Source organism: Vigna unguiculata, chromosome 1, assembly GCF_004118075.2.
Source record: "Vigna unguiculata cultivar IT97K-499-35 chromosome 1, ASM411807v1, whole genome shotgun sequence".
In the NCBI taxonomy this organism is placed as follows: domain Eukaryota; kingdom Viridiplantae; phylum Streptophyta; class Magnoliopsida; order Fabales; family Fabaceae; genus Vigna; species Vigna unguiculata.
Genome location: NC_040279.1, coordinates 2,668,585 through 2,687,279, shown reverse-complemented (window position 1 = coordinate 2,687,279; position 18,695 = coordinate 2,668,585). Strand labels below are relative to the sequence as shown.

Below are 18,695 nucleotides of genomic sequence, written 5' to 3'. Positions count from 1 at the left end.
TTAAGGACATTAAGATATCAATTTGTTACAAACAGACTTAAGATATTGCTGTTGTTGTGATGCAGCCATCTTCTATTTTTCCAAGTGTAAGATGTGGTTTGGAAATGGCTATCCTCAATGCCATTGCTGATGCAAAAGGCTCCAACATGCTGAACATACTCCATCCCTCAATAAATGATAACAACAAATGTGAAACATCATCAAATGTTCAGATTTGTGCATTAATTGATTCAAATGGATCTCCATCTGAAGTTGCTAATGTTGCTGCCAAACTAATTGAGGAAGGATTTTCTGCAATTAAGCTGAAGGTAATCTAGTATTCATTCCTTAGTTTCAGCAGCTTACACATATTAGCCCTCAACTTTGTTTTATATAGACACACTGTTAGTGTATAGTGTATCTAGTGAAGGACAATGGCTAATAATGCTCTTGCAATGCAGGTAGCACGCAGGGGTGATCCAATGCTTGATGCAGAAATAATACAAGAAGTGAGAAAGAAAGTTGGTTGCCAGGTTATCATCCGTGCAGATGCTAATCGGAGCTGGACTTATGAAGAAGCTATGAAATTCAGCTCTTTTGTTAAGGATTGTAACCTACAGTATATTGAGGTATACTAAGAAAATAAGACATTTTTTGGAGCTTATGCATTCACTCTGCTGCTTTTCTTTATATGGTTTCCACAAATTTATTGGTTGGTGCATGTTTGTGTATAACTTGATTGAAATATCCCTTTTACAGGAGCCTGTTCAGGATGAAGATAATATTCTCAAGTTTTGTGAAGAAAGTGGTTTATCTATTGCCCTAGATGAAACCATAGATAACATACAAGAAAATCCCATGGAAAAGCTAGTGAAGTTTACTCATCCAGCAATAGCTGCTGTCGTAAGTAAATAAGAATTTCTGAAGATAATAAGGGCAAACTAGGTTTAAGTCATTTAGGTAGTGTTATGGTGTCTTCAGAAAATAAAAAATATAATTATATTAACAAACTGTAATATTGTTTTTCTAAGGAATTGAGAGCATTTTATCCTATATATTTGATTTCTTTCTTATTCAATATAAATTAACAAAGTAGTTCGCTATGGTATAGTTGAAAGAGGACTATCTTTTATTATTTCTGCCACACCAACTACATTCCCATCTTTCTATTATTGAGGAAAGTTGTCCCTATAAAGAAAATAAAGAAATCATGAGAAATAGGGAAATAAAGAAAGTACAATACCCTTTGGATCTTCAAAGATATTTTATTCTTTACAACGCGTATGCATATACTCTTTACCGTTTTATTCAGGCTATAGGATTAGAACATATGAGTAAAAATGCTTAATTATTATTGAGGTCTAGGCCTGCACTATATTATGATGCATTTGTTTTTAGGAGGAATATCCACTGTTCTTGATTGTAAGAAATAATAATTATAAATAGGAAAGGTTTCAGATTATTATATCAGATTTTTTTATTGAGATATTTTTCATTTTTTCTAAGGTAGAAAACTGTTAATGGAGCAAATTTTTTATTTTTTGGATTTCCTAATATTTAGCCGTTTGTGTAATTCTTTCTGATGATTTTCAATGGAGAAAATAAACTTTTACCCTAAAACAAGCTAGAGTTGTAACATTTTTTTTATGTCTATATGTTCAATCATTATGACTCCATTTGGATTGGTCTCTTGATTAGATGAAACAGAATATCTGTTTATAAATTCTTATCAGAATTGCAAAATAGTTTATGATCTTGTCAATATAAAATGATCACTCTTTGTTTTATTAAGAATTTTGCAATGAATTTTCAGGTTATTAAACCGAGCGTTGTTGGTGGGTTTGAGAATGCAGCATTAATTGCTCAATGGGCTTACCATATGGGGAAGATGGTTGTTGTAAGTGCTGCATTTGAAAGCAGTCTTAGTCTTTCTGCCTATACTCAGTTTTCTTGTTATCTTGAAATGCTGAGTTTAGGTACATTCAAAGTGTCAGATAATGTGGCAGCACCTGCTGTAGCACATGGTCTTGGAACCTACCGTTGGCTTAAGGAAGATGTAACACCAAATCCTCTTTTTATTTGTCGTAATCCAAAAAGTGGTTTCGTTGAAGCATCTGTGGCAGATGCTAGTCGATTGGTCCGTGATTTTCAAGTCAACAAAAAAGTTGTCTCATACGTTATTGTTAAGGAGCAAGTCCGTCAGTACCAATGTAGAATAGAGCTTAATAATGTATCTTGTTCTTTTGAAGTTCGTGAGACTGGCCTTAAAACGAATGTAAGTATAGAAGCCCAATGTTATGATTACTGTAATGAAGAGCAGTATGGCTAGATTTTAGATTTAGTCTCCATTACTTACTTTACAAGCAAATCTATTGCATATATGGGTAACATGCTCCATCTCTGTTTGTATTTTCATGAAAGTAAAATTTGACTCCCTTATTTAGATCTGATTTAGTTGATTTAGTAAATGTAGGATAATGTGCTGGTATTTCTTCATGGATTTCTTGGAAATGGTCAAGACTGGATTAATATCATGAAGACTTTTTCTGGATCAGCAAAGTGCATTTCTGTTGACCTTCCTGGTCATGGAAAATCAATACTACATGGCTTAGAGGGTGTTGGTGAGGAACCATGGTTGTCATTGGAGACAGTTGCTGATATATTGCATGAATTAATTCATCACATAGCTCCAGCAAAGGTTACACTAGTCGGGTATTCAATGGGCGCAAGGATTGCATTGTTTATGGCTCTCAAATTTGGCACCAAGGTATAATGGTTATGTTCAATGTTTTTACTTCATTTTGATGGTTTCATGACTGTTGGAAAACAATTTGAGCATATACCATGCAGATAAAGGGTGCCATATTAATATCTGGAAGCCCTGGATTAAATGATAAATTATCAAGAAAAATTCGTGCGGCTAAAGATGATTCTAGGGCATCTACAGTCATTACACATGGCTTACAACTTTTTGTCAGTTCCTGGTATGCTGGAGAGCTGTGGAAAAGGTAACCTGTTTGTTCTAATCTTTTGACTATGCGGGATTTATGTTAATGCTATTAAGATGTAATCCTTCTATTAGTGTCTCAGCCTACTTTTGTATCATCAAACAGCTTACGAAGTCATCCCCATTCCAGTCGAATTATTGCTAGTCGCTTGCAGCATGATGACGTGCAGAGTCTTGCACAGATGCTGTCTGGATTAAGCATAGGGAGGCATCTGTAAGTAATTAAGCTTCACTCTCTTTTCATTCCTTTGCTTCATTTATCTCTATAGAGTTTTCTTCTCCATCTAGTTGAATATATATGGGATGTTTAGAGCAACCAAACCATATTCATAGACCCAAGGTCTTAAGTTTTTTCAAATTTTGCACAGAGAAATTAATAAAACATGAATGCAATATATGTACATCATAGTTTATACATACATGACCACCATTCAAAATGTACTAGAAAGAATTAATATAAAAGAAAGAAGATTTTTATTCAATTCATACATTTGAAACAATACATTAGTCTCTATATATATAACTCTAACCCTAAAGTAATAATAACAAGGAAATCTCTAGAATCTTCTATTAGCTTCTAGTTAGCTTCTAGTAATATATTTAATATTCTAACAACTTCTTGTAATGCATTTAATATCCTTCTTACAACACTCCCCCTCAAGCTGATGAATGGATATCTATCATTCCCAACTTGCATGTGAGATCATGAAATCGTTTAGTGGGAAGACCTTTCGTAAACAAATTTGCTAGTTGAAGCCCAGATGGGACATAGGAAGTAGTGATAAGACCACTGTCCAGTTTCTCTTTAATAAAGTGTTGATCTATCTCTATGTGTTTGGTCCTTTCATGCTGAACTGGATTGTGAGCAATGCTAATAGCTGACTTATTATCACAATAAAGGATCATAGGTTCTTCACATGCCACTTTAAGATCACTTAGAATAATTTTCAGCCACAACAATTCACACACCCCTTGTGCCACAACTCGGAACTCAGTCTCTGCACTAGACCTTGCAACAACATTGTTTCTTACTTTTCCAACTCACCAAATTTCCACCCAAGAACATGCAATATCCTGTAGTAGATCTCCTATCCATGACAGACCCTGCATATCTGCATCAGTATACACTTCCATTTTTTATTTTTCATTTCTCTGGAACAATAATCCCCTTCCTGGACTTGTCTTCAAATATTGAAGGATTTTGTTTACAGCTTGTAAATGTCTCTCCTTTGGATCATGCATGAACTGACTGACGACACTCACAGCATAGGCTATATCCGGTCTAGTGTGAGCTAAGTAAATAAGCTTCCGAACAAGTCTTTGATATTGGCCTTTATTCACATAAGAACTGCCTCCATCACTCCCAATTTTATGGTTTTGATCTATAGGAACTTCAGTGGTCTTGCAATCAATCATACATGTTTCTTTGAGAAGATCAAGAAAATACTTTCTTTGGGACATAAAGATGCTTTCTTCGAGTAAGCTACTTCTATCCCGAGAAAGTACTTCAACGTTCCTAGATATTTCATTTCAAATTGGGCAGCAAGCTTTTCTTTCAAGATTTTTTTCTCATGTTCATCATCTCCTGCAACAATCATGTCATCAACATAGACTAAGAGTATTGTAAGTTTACCTTCTTGGGAATGCTTGATGAACAAGGTATGGTCACCCTGACTTTGTCGATACCCCATGGAGATCATAACATGAGTGAGTCGACCAAACCAAGCATGGGGTGACTGCTTGAGTCCATACAAGGCTTTCTTCAACCTACATACTTTATTCCCTTCTTCAATAGGCCTAAAACCTAGGGGAATTTCCATATAGACTTCTTCCTCTAATTGTCCATGCAAGAAAGCATTTTTCACATCAAATTGTTGTAATTCCCAACCAAAGCACGCAGCCAATGAGAGAATGATTCTAACTGTATTCATCGTTGCCACTGGAACAAATGTCTCCTCATAGTCAACACCATAAGTCTGAGTAAATCCTTTAGCTACTAACCTTGCTTTGTAACGTTCTAATGTACCATCAGATTTATACTTTACATTATAAACCCATTTGCATCCTACTGCCTTTTATCCAATGGTTTGTTAACAATTTCCCATGTTTGGTTCTTTTCTAAGGCACTCATCTCTTCATTCATGGCTTGAACCCAATTCTCATCCTTTAATGCTTCCTCATTTGAAGTAGGGACTGTACTGGCATCAATGGCAGAGAGGAAACTTTAGTGCTGCATAGATAGATTTTTAGTCGTCACAAAAAGAGAAATAGGATACTTGGTACAAGAACGTGTTCCTTTTCTCAAGGCAATGGGCAAATTATCAAGGTCAGGTTCACAATTAATATTCAAGGAATTTTTCGAAGGTTCAAGGGTGTCAGAAGAAGGAGCACTTACCGGGTCAGATGACTGGCATTGTTCTTGGATCAAGTTAGGTTGCTTTTGTCTTCTCTGATATTTCATGTGGAAGAAATTCTCTTGACGACTAATTTCTGGAGTTGAAGTTGACTCAGGAACAAAGTTGCCCAAAGTTGCCCTTGTTATGAGCAACTTCAGAATCATGACTAATTTCTGGAGCTGACGTCGATTTGGGAACAAAGATGCCCTTGTTAGGAGCAACTTCAGAGACATCCGTACGAGATGTGTTAGGACTACCAAAAGTAGTACGAGATGGTTCTTGTATGAAGGGGTTAAAAGATGACTCCAAAGATTCAGAAGACTCAACTTCAAAAGAACTCTCCCCTTGAAGCTGAGGACTCTCGTAAAAAGATTTAATTTCATCAACAGGGACATCCATGGAGGTAAAAAACTTTCTACTCAGAGGATGATAGCAACGATATCCTTTTTTATTAGATGCATAGCCAACGAATATACATTTAACCGCTCTAGGATCTAACTTTCCATGGAATTGACTGTGAATATGGACAAACACAACACATCCAAACACTCGACTGTGAAGACTAGAGAGAAAAGGAACAGATGGAAAGAAAGAAGATATGAACTCAATAGGACTCTGACCATCTAGGACTCGAGAGGGTACTCGATTAATAAGATAGGCCGCAGTGAGGACAGCCTCTCCCCAATAAGATTTAGGGACATTCATTTGGAAAAGAAGTACCCTTGTCACCTCAAGAAGATGTTTATTTTTTCTTCCGGCAATGTCATTTTGTTGGGGTGTATGCAGACAAGTAAACTCATGAACAATACCATTTTCGGAAAGGAATTTAGCATGTCATGATTTACATATTCCCTCCCATTATCAGAGCGTAAACGTTTGATTATCTTCCCAAATTGTGTTTTTACCATATGGAAAAATTTGACATAAAGTAAAAACCTCAGATTTTTCTTTCATGAGAAAAATCCATGTAACACGGGCACAGTCATCAATAAACGTGACGAACCATTAAGCACCAGAAATACTATAGTTTGATGCAGGCCCCCAAGTGTCAGAATGAACTAAGTCAAAAGGATGGACACTCTTTGTATTACTAGGAGGATATGTGGTTCGATGGTGTTTTGCAAGTTAACATACATCACATTTAAATGACTCAACAGACTCTTTTGAAAATAAGGAATGAAACATGAACTTTAGAACGGGAAAGGAGGGATGTCCTAAATGACAATGGAGAAGCCAAATTTGAGAGGACTCAAAAGTAGTTCAAGATTGGAGACAAGCGGTACCTGTTTGTGCACTAAGACTATCTTTACTTCCCAAGTTGTTAAAACAATACAACCCTCCCTGTTCCTTAACAGTTCCAATCGTCCTCCCTGTGGCAAGATCCTGGAAAACACAATGAGTGGGAAAGAAGGTTACAAAACACTTTAGGTCACCGGTAAATTTTAACGAAATAAGATTATTAGAAAGGCTTGGAACATGAAGAACATCTTTAAGATTGAGGGATGGCAAAAAGGAAACATTACCACGACCAATTATTGGTATATGAGTCCCATTGGCAACAGTAATGTGGTTTCCAAAAAGAGAAACATATGATGTTAAAAGAGATGAATTAGAAACATTAAAAGATGCATTGAAGTTCTTACCAGTCATAGCTAGAGAGCTAGTACCATAAAGTGACTTACTGGTGGACTCCATGAGAGATTTCAAACATTCAATTTCAACACGTAGTGCATGTATCTCTGAAGTTAGAAGCTCAAAATTGCTTAGTGGAACTTCCATGCTTAAGTAAATAATAGGATTCCTTATCCACCTCTTAGTTAAAAGAGAACAATAGAAAAAGGCTCTAGATGTGGCAGCGGCAGCGGCTGCGACAATGAAGATTCTAATAATGGTAATTGCGTGACAATAACTTGATGGCAGCAATACGACAACAGTTGTGATGGAACAGTGACAGCAGCGGTGATAGAACAGTGACAGCAGCGACGATGCAGCAGCGACAATGCAACAGTGATGCAGTAGCGACGAAAATACAGCAGTGATGGAGCAGCAAGAGTGACAAAATCACAATTTGGGGGCACTTCGGGCAACCCAATAATTAAAAGAAATAGCTGCACTTCAGACAGCGCTAATAAGAACCGTAACTAAGACGGAAAAGAAGAAATGCGAAAGCAGGGCTACCTAGATCAGGAGATCTGATACCAACTAGAAAGAATTAATATAAAAGAAAGAAGATATTTATTCAATTCATACATTTGAAACAATACATTAGTCTCTATATATAGAACTCTAACCCTAAAGTAATAATAACAAGGAAATCTCTAGAATCTTCTATTAGCTTCTAGTAATATATTTAATATTCTAACAACTTCTAGTAATGCATTTAATATCCTTCTTACAACAGTATCCACCATGCAAAAAGTACCCTCCATTCAGATATGATGATGGAATTAATAAAAAAAACATAACATATGATCAATGCAAAAGTGAGAAATAAAATGCTGCTGCATTTGTGTTAGAGAGAGTTATGTCCTGTGCGGAGTCTTATCTTGGGCTTGTAGCTCTCGTGGTGACTTCGGCATCGACTTATCTTCGTTCATTCCCCACCGAGTGGCATGGCAGCTTCCACTTCACCCTCCATGTGCACCAGCACTCACCCTCCTGGTTGGCGTCAGGCCATGGCAGATGAATTAAGTGCTCTTCATAATAGTGGAACTTGGGAACTGGTCCCGTTGCCGTCTGGGAAATCTGTTGTTGGTTGCAGGTGGGTGTTTGCTATCAAAGTTGGACCTGATGGTACTATTGATCGCCTCAAAGCTCGTCTTGTAGCCAAAGGTTATACTCAAATTTTTGGGTTGGATTATGGAGATACTTTTTCCCCCGTGGCAAATATGGCTTCTGTTCGTTTATTTATCACCATGGCTGCTCCTAAACAATGGCCTCTTTATCAACTGGATGTTAAGAATGCTTTCCTCAATGGTGATTTGCAAGAGGAAATCTATATGGAGCAACCTCCTGGGTTTGTTGCTCAGGGGGAGTCTTCTGGGATGGTATGTCGTCTTCGGTTTTAAAGAATAACATACCTCACTCCATTTTATTCCCTCATGAACCTCTTCATCCCTTACCTTTAAGAGTTTTCGGGTCTACATGTTTTGTTCATAATTTTAGTCCTGGTCTTGACAAGCTTTCTCCTAGATCACATAAGTGTGTTTTCTTAGGGTTTACAAGATCACAAAGAGGATACAAATGTTTTTCTCCTTTTCTTAACCGTTATTTTGTGTCTGCAGATGTCACCTTTAATGAGTTCTCCCTTTATTTTAAGAATCAATCTTCACCTCTGACTCCATCCAATCCTGACACCTCTTCTAATACCTTTAATGTTCCTATTGTTTGTGACCCTCTTACTATGTCTTCTTCACCCTTGGTTCCTGCTCCACAGTCACCTGCTCCTCCACCACCTCTTCAGGTTTATAGTCGCCGTAATCGATCACAACCACCACCATGTGACTCCACTCCAGTGCCAACTACTCTGTCTCCTCCGGCTTTGACACCTGAGTCTGACCTTCCCATTGCCCTCCGAAAAGGTATGCGTTCTACCCGTAATCCCTCTCCCCATTATATTGCTTTGAGTTATCATCGCTTGTCATTACCTTTTTATACATGTCTTTCCTCTCTTTCTTCTGTGACCATTCCAAAAACTGTCCGTGACGCTTTAGCCCATCCTGGTTGGCGTCAGGCCATGGCAGATGAATTAAGTGCTCTTCATAATAGTGGAACTTGGGAACTGGTCCCGTTGCCGTCTGGGAAATCTGTTGTTGGTTGCAGGTGGGTGTTTGCTATCAAAGTTGGACCTGATGGTACTATTGATCGCCTCAAAGCTCGTCTTGTAGCCAAAGGTTATACTCAAATTTTTGGGTTGGATTATGGAGATACTTTTTCCCCCGTGGCAAAGATGGCTTCTGTTCGTTTATTTATCGCCACGGCTGCTCTTAAACAATGGCCTCTTTATCAACTGGATGTTAAGAATGCTTTCCTCAATGGTGATTTGCAAGAGGAAATCTATATGGAGCAACCTCCTGGGTTTGTTGCTCAGGGGGAGTCTTCTGGGATGGTATGTCGTCTTCGGTTTTAAAGAATAACATACCTCACTCCATTTTATTCCCTCATGAACCTCTTCATCCCTTACCTTTAAGAGTTTTCGGGTCTACATGTTTTGTTCATAATTTTAGTCCTGGTCTTGACAAGCTTTCTCCTAGATCACATAAGTGTGTTTTCTTAGGGTTTACAAGATCACAAAGAGGATACAAATGTTTTTCTCCTTTTCTTAACCGTTATTTTGTGTCTGCAGATGTCACCTTTAATGAGTTCTCCCTTTATTTTAAGAATCAATCTTCACCTCTGACTCCATCCAATCCTGACACCTCTTCTAATACCTTTAATGTTCCTATTGTTTGTGACCCTCTTACTATGTCTTCTTCACCCTTGGTTCCTGCTCCACAGTCACCTGCTCCTCCACCACCTCTTCAGGTTTATAGTCGCCGTAATCGATCACAACCACCACCATGTGACTCCACTCCAGTGCCAACTACTCTGTCTCCTCCGGCTTTGACACCTGAGTCTGACCTTCCCATTGCCCTCCGAAAAGGTATGCGTTCTACCCGTAATCCCTCTCCCCATTATATTGCTTTGAGTTATCATCGCTTGTCATTACCTTTTTATACATGTCTTTCCTCTCTTTCTTCTGTGACCATTCCAAAAACTGTCCGTGACGCTTTAGCCCATCCTGGTTGGCGTCAGGCCATGGCAGATGAATTAAGTGCTCTTCATAATAGTGGAACTTGGGAACTGGTCCCGTTGCCGTCTGGGAAATCTGTTGTTGGTTGCAGGTGGGTGTTTGCTATCAAAGTTGGACCTGATGGTACTATTGATCGCCTCAAAGCTCGTCTTGTAGCCAAAGGTTATACTCAAATTTTTGGGTTGGATTATGGAGATACTTTTTCCCCCGTGGCAAAGATGGCTTCTGTTCGTTTATTTATCGCCACGGCTGCTCTTAAACAATGGCCTCTTTATCAACTGGATGTTAAGAATGCTTTCCTCAATGGTGATTTGCAAGAGGAAATCTATATGGAGCAACCTCCTGGGTTTGTTGCTCAGGGGGAGTCTTCTGGGATGGTATGTCGTCTTCGGTTTTAAAGAATAACATACCTCACTCCATTTTATTCCCTCATGAACCTCTTCATCCCTTACCTTTAAGAGTTTTCGGGTCTACATGTTTTGTTCATAATTTTAGTCCTGGTCTTGACAAGCTTTCTCCTAGATCACATAAGTGTGTTTTCTTAGGGTTTACAAGATCACAAAGAGGATACAAATGTTTTTCTCCTTTTCTTAACCGTTATTTTGTGTCTGCAGATGTCACCTTTAATGAGTTCTCCCTTTATTTTAAGAATCAATCTTCACCTCTGACTCCATCCAATCCTGACACCTCTTCTAATACCTTTAATGTTCCTATTGTTTGTGACCCTCTTACTATGTCTTCTTCACCCTTGGTTCCTGCTCCACAGTCACCTGCTCCTCCACCACCTCTTCAGGTTTATAGTCGCCGTAATCGATCACAACCACCACCATGTGACTCCACTCCAGTGCCAACTACTCTGTCTCCTCCGGCTTTGACACCTGAGTCTGACCTTCCCATTGCCCTCCGAAAAGGTATGCGTTCTACCCGTAATCCCTCTCCCCATTATATTGCTTTGAGTTATCATCGCTTGTCATTACCTTTTTATACATGTCTTTCCTCTCTTTCTTCTGTGACCATTCCAAAAACTGTCCGTGACGCTTTAGCCCATCCTGGTTGGCGTCAGGCCATGGCAGATGAATTAAGTGCTCTTCATAATAGTGGAACTTGGGAACTGGTCCCGTTGCCGTCTGGGAAATCTGTTGTTGGTTGCAGGTGGGTGTTTGCTATCAAAGTTGGACCTGATGGTACTATTGATCGCCTCAAAGCTCGTCTTGTAGCCAAAGGTTATACTCAAATTTTTGGGTTGGATTATGGAGATACTTTTTCCCCCGTGGCAAAGATGGCTTCTGTTCGTTTATTTATCGCCACGGCTGCTCTTAAACAATGGCCTCTTTATCAACTGGATGTTAAGAATGCTTTCCTCAATGGTGATTTGCAAGAGGAAATCTATATGGAGCAACCTCCTGGGTTTGTTGCTCAGGGGGAGTCTTCTGGGATGGTATGTCGTCTTCGGTTTTAAAGAATAACATACCTCACTCCATTTTATTCCCTCATGAACCTCTTCATCCCTTACCTTTAAGAGTTTTCGGGTCTACATGTTTTGTTCATAATTTTAGTCCTGGTCTTGACAAGCTTTCTCCTAGATCACATAAGTGTGTTTTCTTAGGGTTTACAAGATCACAAAGAGGATACAAATGTTTTTCTCCTTTTCTTAACCGTTATTTTGTGTCTGCAGATGTCACCTTTAATGAGTTCTCCCTTTATTTTAAGAATCAATCTTCACCTCTGACTCCATCCAATCCTGACACCTCTTCTAATACCTTTAATGTTCCTATTGTTTGTGACCCTCTTACTATGTCTTCTTCACCCTTGGTTCCTGCTCCACAGTCACCTGCTCCTCCACCACCTCTTCAGGTTTATAGTCGCCGTAATCGATCACAACCACCACCATGTGACTCCACTCCAGTGCCAACTACTCTGTCTCCTCCGGCTTTGACACCTGAGTCTGACCTTCCCATTGCCCTCCGAAAAGGTATGCGTTCTACCCGTAATCCCTCTCCCCATTATATTGCTTTGAGTTATCATCGCTTGTCATTACCTTTTTATACATGTCTTTCCTCTCTTTCTTCTGTGACCATTCCAAAAACTGTCCGTGACGCTTTAGCCCATCCTGGTTGGCGTCAGGCCATGGCAGATGAATTAAGTGCTCTTCATAATAGTGGAACTTGGGAACTGGTCCCGTTGCCGTCTGGGAAATCTGTTGTTGGTTGCAGGTGGGTGTTTGCTATCAAAGTTGGACCTGATGGTACTATTGATCGCCTCAAAGCTCGTCTTGTAGCCAAAGGTTATACTCAAATTTTTGGGTTGGATTATGGAGATACTTTTTCCCCCGTGGCAAAGATGGCTTCTGTTCGTTTATTTATCGCCACGGCTGCTCTTAAACAATGGCCTCTTTATCAACTGGATGTTAAGAATGCTTTCCTCAATGGTGATTTGCAAGAGGAAATCTATATGGAGCAACCTCCTGGGTTTGTTGCTCAGGGGGAGTCTTCTGGGATGGTATGTCGTCTTCGGTTTTAAAGAATAACATACCTCACTCCATTTTATTCCCTCATGAACCTCTTCATCCCTTACCTTTAAGAGTTTTCGGGTCTACATGTTTTGTTCATAATTTTAGTCCTGGTCTTGACAAGCTTTCTCCTAGATCACATAAGTGTGTTTTCTTAGGGTTTACAAGATCACAAAGAGGATACAAATGTTTTTCTCCTTTTCTTAACCGTTATTTTGTGTCTGCAGATGTCACCTTTAATGAGTTCTCCCTTTATTTTAAGAATCAATCTTCACCTCTGACTCCATCCAATCCTGACACCTCTTCTAATACCTTTAATGTTCCTATTGTTTGTGACCCTCTTACTATGTCTTCTTCACCCTTGGTTCCTGCTCCACAGTCACCTGCTCCTCCACCACCTCTTCAGGTTTATAGTCGCCGTAATCGATCACAACCACCACCATGTGACTCCACTCCAGTGCCAACTACTCTGTCTCCTCCGGCTTTGACACCTGAGTCTGACCTTCCCATTGCCCTCCGAAAAGGTATGCGTTCTACCCGTAATCCCTCTCCCCATTATATTGCTTTGAGTTATCATCGCTTGTCATTACCTTTTTATACATGTCTTTCCTCTCTTTCTTCTGTGACCATTCCAAAAACTGTCCGTGACGCTTTAGCCCATCCTGGTTGGCGTCAGGCCATGGCAGATGAATTAAGTGCTCTTCATAATAGTGGAACTTGGGAACTGGTCCCGTTGCCGTCTGGGAAATCTGTTGTTGGTTGCAGGTGGGTGTTTGCTATCAAAGTTGGACCTGATGGTACTATTGATCGCCTCAAAGCTCGTCTTGTAGCCGAAGGTTATACTCAAATTTTTGGGTTGGATTATGGAGATACTTTTTCCCCCGTGGCAAAGATGGCTTCTGTTCGTTTATTTATCGCCACGGCTGCTCTTAAACAATGGCCTCTTTATCAACTGGATGTTAAGAATGCTTTCCTCAATGGTGATTTGCAAGAGGAAATCTATATGGAGCAACCTCCTGGGTTTGTTGCTCAGGGGGAGTCTTCTGGGATGGTATGTCGTCTTCGGTTTTAAAGAATAACATACCTCACTCCATTTTATTCCCTCATGAACCTCTTCATCCCTTACCTTTAAGAGTTTTCGGGTCTACATGTTTTGTTCATAATTTTAGTCCTGGTCTTGACAAGCTTTCTCCTAGATCACATAAGTGTGTTTTCTTAGGGTTTACAAGATCACAAAGAGGATACAAATGTTTTTCTCCTTTTCTTAACCGTTATTTTGTGTCTGCAGATGTCACCTTTAATGAGTTCTCCCTTTATTTTAAGAATCAATCTTCACCTCTGACTCCATCCAATCCTGACACCTCTTCTAATACCTTTAATGTTCCTATTGTTTGTGACCCTCTTACTATGTCTTCTTCACCCTTGGTTCCTGCTCCACAGTCACCTGCTCCTCCACCACCTCTTCAGGTTTATAGTCGCCGTAATCGATCACAACCACCACCATGTGACTCCACTCCAGTGCCAACTACTCTGTCTCCTCCGGCTTTGACACCTGAGTCTGACCTTCCCATTGCCCTCCGAAAAGGTATGCGTTCTACCCGTAATCCCTCTCCCCATTATATTGCTTTGAGTTATCATCGCTTGTCATTACCTTTTTATACATGTCTTTCCTCTCTTTCTTCTGTGACCATTCCAAAAACTGTCCGTGACGCTTTAGCCCATCCTGGTTGGCGTCAGGCCATGGCAGATGAATTAAGTGCTCTTCATAATAGTGGAACTTGGGAACTGGTCCCGTTGCCGTCTGGGAAATCTGTTGTTGGTTGCAGGTGGGTGTTTGCTATCAAAGTTGGACCTGATGGTACTATTGATCGCCTCAAAGCTCGTCTTGTAGCCAAAGGTTATACTCAAATTTTTGGGTTGGATTATGGAGATACTTTTTCCCCCGTGGCAAAGATGGCTTCTGTTCGTTTATTTATCGCCACGGCTGCTCTTAAACAATGGCCTCTTTATCAACTGGATGTTAAGAATGCTTTCCTCAATGGTGATTTGCAAGAGGAAATCTATATGGAGCAACCTCCTGGGTTTGTTGCTCAGGGGGAGTCTTCTGGGATGGTATGTCGTCTTCGGTTTTAAAGAATAACATACCTCACTCCATTTTATTCCCTCATGAACCTCTTCATCCCTTACCTTTAAGAGTTTTCGGGTCTACATGTTTTGTTCATAATTTTAGTCCTGGTCTTGACAAGCTTTCTCCTAGATCACATAAGTGTGTTTTCTTAGGGTTTACAAGATCACAAAGAGGATACAAATGTTTTTCTCCTTTTCTTAACCGTTATTTTGTGTCTGCAGATGTCACCTTTAATGAGTTCTCCCTTTATTTTAAGAATCAATCTTCACCTCTGACTCCATCCAATCCTGACACCTCTTCTAATACCTTTAATGTTCCTATTGTTTGTGACCCTCTTACTATGTCTTCTTCACCCTTGGTTCCTGCTCCACAGTCACCTGCTCCTCCACCACCTCTTCAGGTTTATAGTCGCCGTAATCGATCACAACCACCACCATGTGACTCCACTCCAGTGCCAACTACTCTGTCTCCTCCGGCTTTGACACCTGAGTCTGACCTTCCCATTGCCCTCCGAAAAGGTATGCGTTCTACCCGTAATCCCTCTCCCCATTATATTGCTTTGAGTTATCATCGCTTGTCATTACCTTTTTATACATGTCTTTCCTCTCTTTCTTCTGTGACCATTCCAAAAACTGTCCGTGACGCTTTAGCCCATCCTGGTTGGCGTCAGGCCATGGCAGATGAATTAAGTGCTCTTCATAATAGTGGAACTTGGGAACTGGTCCCGTTGCCGTCTGGGAAATCTGTTGTTGGTTGCAGGTGGGTGTTTGCTATCAAAGTTGGACCTGATGGTACTATTGATCGCCTCAAAGCTCGTCTTGTAGCCAAAGGTTATACTCAAATTTTTGGGTTGGATTATGGAGATACTTTTTCCCCCGTGGCAAAGATGGCTTCTGTTCGTTTATTTATCGCCACGGCTGCTCTTAAACAATGGCCTCTTTATCAACTGGATGTTAAGAATGCTTTCCTCAATGGTGATTTGCAAGAGGAAATCTATATGGAGCAACCTCCTGGGTTTGTTGCTCAGGGGGAGTCTTCTGGGATGGTATGTCGTCTTCGGTTTTAAAGAATAACATACCTCACTCCATTTTATTCCCTCATGAACCTCTTCATCCCTTACCTTTAAGAGTTTTCGGGTCTACATGTTTTGTTCATAATTTTAGTCCTGGTCTTGACAAGCTTTCTCCTAGATCACATAAGTGTGTTTTCTTAGGGTTTACAAGATCACAAAGAGGATACAAATGTTTTTCTCCTTTTCTTAACCGTTATTTTGTGTCTGCAGATGTCACCTTTAATGAGTTCTCCCTTTATTTTAAGAATCAATCTTCACCTCTGACTCCATCCAATCCTGACACCTCTTCTAATACCTTTAATGTTCCTATTGTTTGTGACCCTCTTACTATGTCTTCTTCACCCTTGGTTCCTGCTCCACAGTCACCTGCTCCTCCACCACCTCTTCAGGTTTATAGTCGCCGTAATCGATCACAACCACCACCATGTGACTCCACTCCAGTGCCAACTACTCTGTCTCCTCCGGCTTTGACACCTGAGTCTGACCTTCCCATTGCCCTCCGAAAAGGTATGCGTTCTACCCGTAATCCCTCTCCCCATTATATTGCTTTGAGTTATCATCGCTTGTCATTACCTTTTTATACATGTCTTTCCTCTCTTTCTTCTGTGACCATTCCAAAAACTGTCCGTGACGCTTTAGCCCATCCTGGTTGGCGTCAGGCCATGGCAGATGAATTAAGTGCTCTTCATAATAGTGGAACTTGGGAACTGGTCCCGTTGCCGTCTGGGAAATCTGTTGTTGGTTGCAGGTGGGTGTTTGCTATCAAAGTTGGACCTGATGGTACTATTGATCGCCTCAAAGCTCGTCTTGTAGCCAAAGGTTATACTCAAATTTTTGGGTTGGATTATGGAGATACTTTTTCCCCCGTGGCAAAGATGGCTTCTGTTCGTTTATTTATCGCCACGGCTGCTCTTAAACAATGGCCTCTTTATCAACTGGATGTTAAGAATGCTTTCCTCAATGGTGATTTGCAAGAGGAAATCTATATGGAGCAACCTCCTGGGTTTGTTGCTCAGGGGGAGTCTTCTGGGATGGTATGTCGTCTTCGGTTTTAAAGAATAACATACCTCACTCCATTTTATTCCCTCATGAACCTCTTCATCCCTTACCTTTAAGAGTTTTCGGGTCTACATGTTTTGTTCATAATTTTAGTCCTGGTCTTGACAAGCTTTCTCCTAGATCACATAAGTGTGTTTTCTTAGGGTTTACAAGATCACAAAGAGGATACAAATGTTTTTCTCCTTTTCTTAACCGTTATTTTGTGTCTGCAGATGTCACCTTTAATGAGTTCTCCCTTTATTTTAAGAATCAATCTTCACCTCTGACTCCATCCAATCCTGACACCTCTTCTAATACCTTTAATGTTCCTATTGTTTGTGACCCTCTTACTATGTCTTCTTCACCCTTGGTTCCTGCTCCACAGTCACCTGCTCCTCCACCACCTCTTCAGGTTTATAGTCGCCGTAATCGATCACAACCACCACCATGTGACTCCACTCCAGTGCCAACTACTCTGTCTCCTCCGGCTTTGACACCTGAGTCTGACCTTCCCATTGCCCTCCGAAAAGGTATGCGTTCTACCCGTAATCCCTCTCCCCATTATATTGCTTTGAGTTATCATCGCTTGTCATTACCTTTTTATACATGTCTTTCCTCTCTTTCTTCTGTGACCATTCCAAAAACTGTCCGTGACGCTTTAGCCCATCCTGGTTGGCGTCAGGCCATGGCAGATGAATTAAGTGCTCTTCATAATAGTGGAACTTGGGAACTGGTCCCGTTGCCGTCTGGGAAATCTGTTGTTGGTTGCAGGTGGGTGTTTGCTATCAAAGTTGGACCTGATGGTACTATTGATCGCCTCAAAGCTCGTCTTGTAGCCAAAGGTTATACTCAAATTTTTGGGTTGGATTATGGAGATACTTTTTCCCCCGTGGCAAAGATGGCTTCTGTTCGTTTATTTATCGCCACGGCTGCTCTTAAACAATGGCCTCTTTATCAACTGGATGTTAAGAATGCTTTCCTCAATGGTGATTTGCAAGAGGAAATCTATATGGAGCAACCTCCTGGGTTTGTTGCTCAGGGGGAGTCTTCTGGGATGGTATGTCGTCTTCGGTTTTAAAGAATAACATACCTCACTCCATTTTATTCCCTCATGAACCTCTTCATCCCTTACCTTTAAGAGTTTTCGGGTCTACATGTTTTGTTCATAATTTTAGTCCTGGTCTTGACAAGCTTTCTCCTAGATCACATAAGTGTGTTTTCTTAGGGTTTACAAGATCACAAAGAGGATACAAATGTTTTTCTCCTTTTCTTAACCGTTATTTTGTGTCTGCAGATGTCACCTTTAATGAGTTCTCCCTTTATTTTAAGAATCAATCTTCACCTCTGACTCCATCCAATCCTGACACCTCTTCTAATACCTTTAATGTTCCTATTGTTTGTGACCCTCTTACTATGTCTTCTTCACCCTTGGTTCCTGCTCCACAGTCACCTGCTCCTCCACCACCTCTTCAGGTTTATAGTCGCCGTAATCGATCACAACCACCACCATGTGACTCCACTCCAGTGCCAACTACTCTGTCTCCTCCGGCTTTGACACCTGAGTCTGACCTTCCCATTGCCCTCCGAAAAGGTATGCGTTCTACCCGTAATCCCTCTCCCCATTATATTGCTTTGAGTTATCATCGCTTGTCATTACCTTTTTATACATGTCTTTCCTCTCTTTCTTCTGTGACCATTCCAAAAACTGTCCGTGACGCTTTAGCCCATCCTGGTTGGCGTCAGGCCATGGCAGATGAATTAAGTGCTCTTCATA

At 40.4% G+C, this 18,695-nt stretch overlaps 1 protein-coding gene across 3 annotated transcripts in view; it reads left to right on the top strand.

Moving 5' to 3' along the window:
• Positions 1-18,695, top strand: part of LOC114181785 (protein PHYLLO, chloroplastic) — a 76,285-nt gene that overhangs the window by 35,759 nt on the left and 21,831 nt on the right. For 2 of the 3 annotated variants that reach the window (XM_028068342.1, XM_028068355.1), the window contains 7 exons: positions 66-308; positions 441-608; positions 739-882; positions 1,793-2,254; positions 2,453-2,746; positions 2,830-2,987; positions 3,093-3,200. In XM_028068342.1, coding sequence (XP_027924143.1) covers positions 66-308; positions 441-608; positions 739-882; positions 1,793-2,254; positions 2,453-2,746; positions 2,830-2,987; positions 3,093-3,200 — 1,577 coding nt within the window. Of the gene's footprint in view, positions 1-65; positions 309-440; positions 609-738; positions 883-1,792; positions 2,255-2,443; positions 2,747-2,829; positions 2,988-3,092; positions 3,201-18,695 lie in introns of those variants that run through there. The other variant, XM_028068348.1, reaches the window with a different exon arrangement.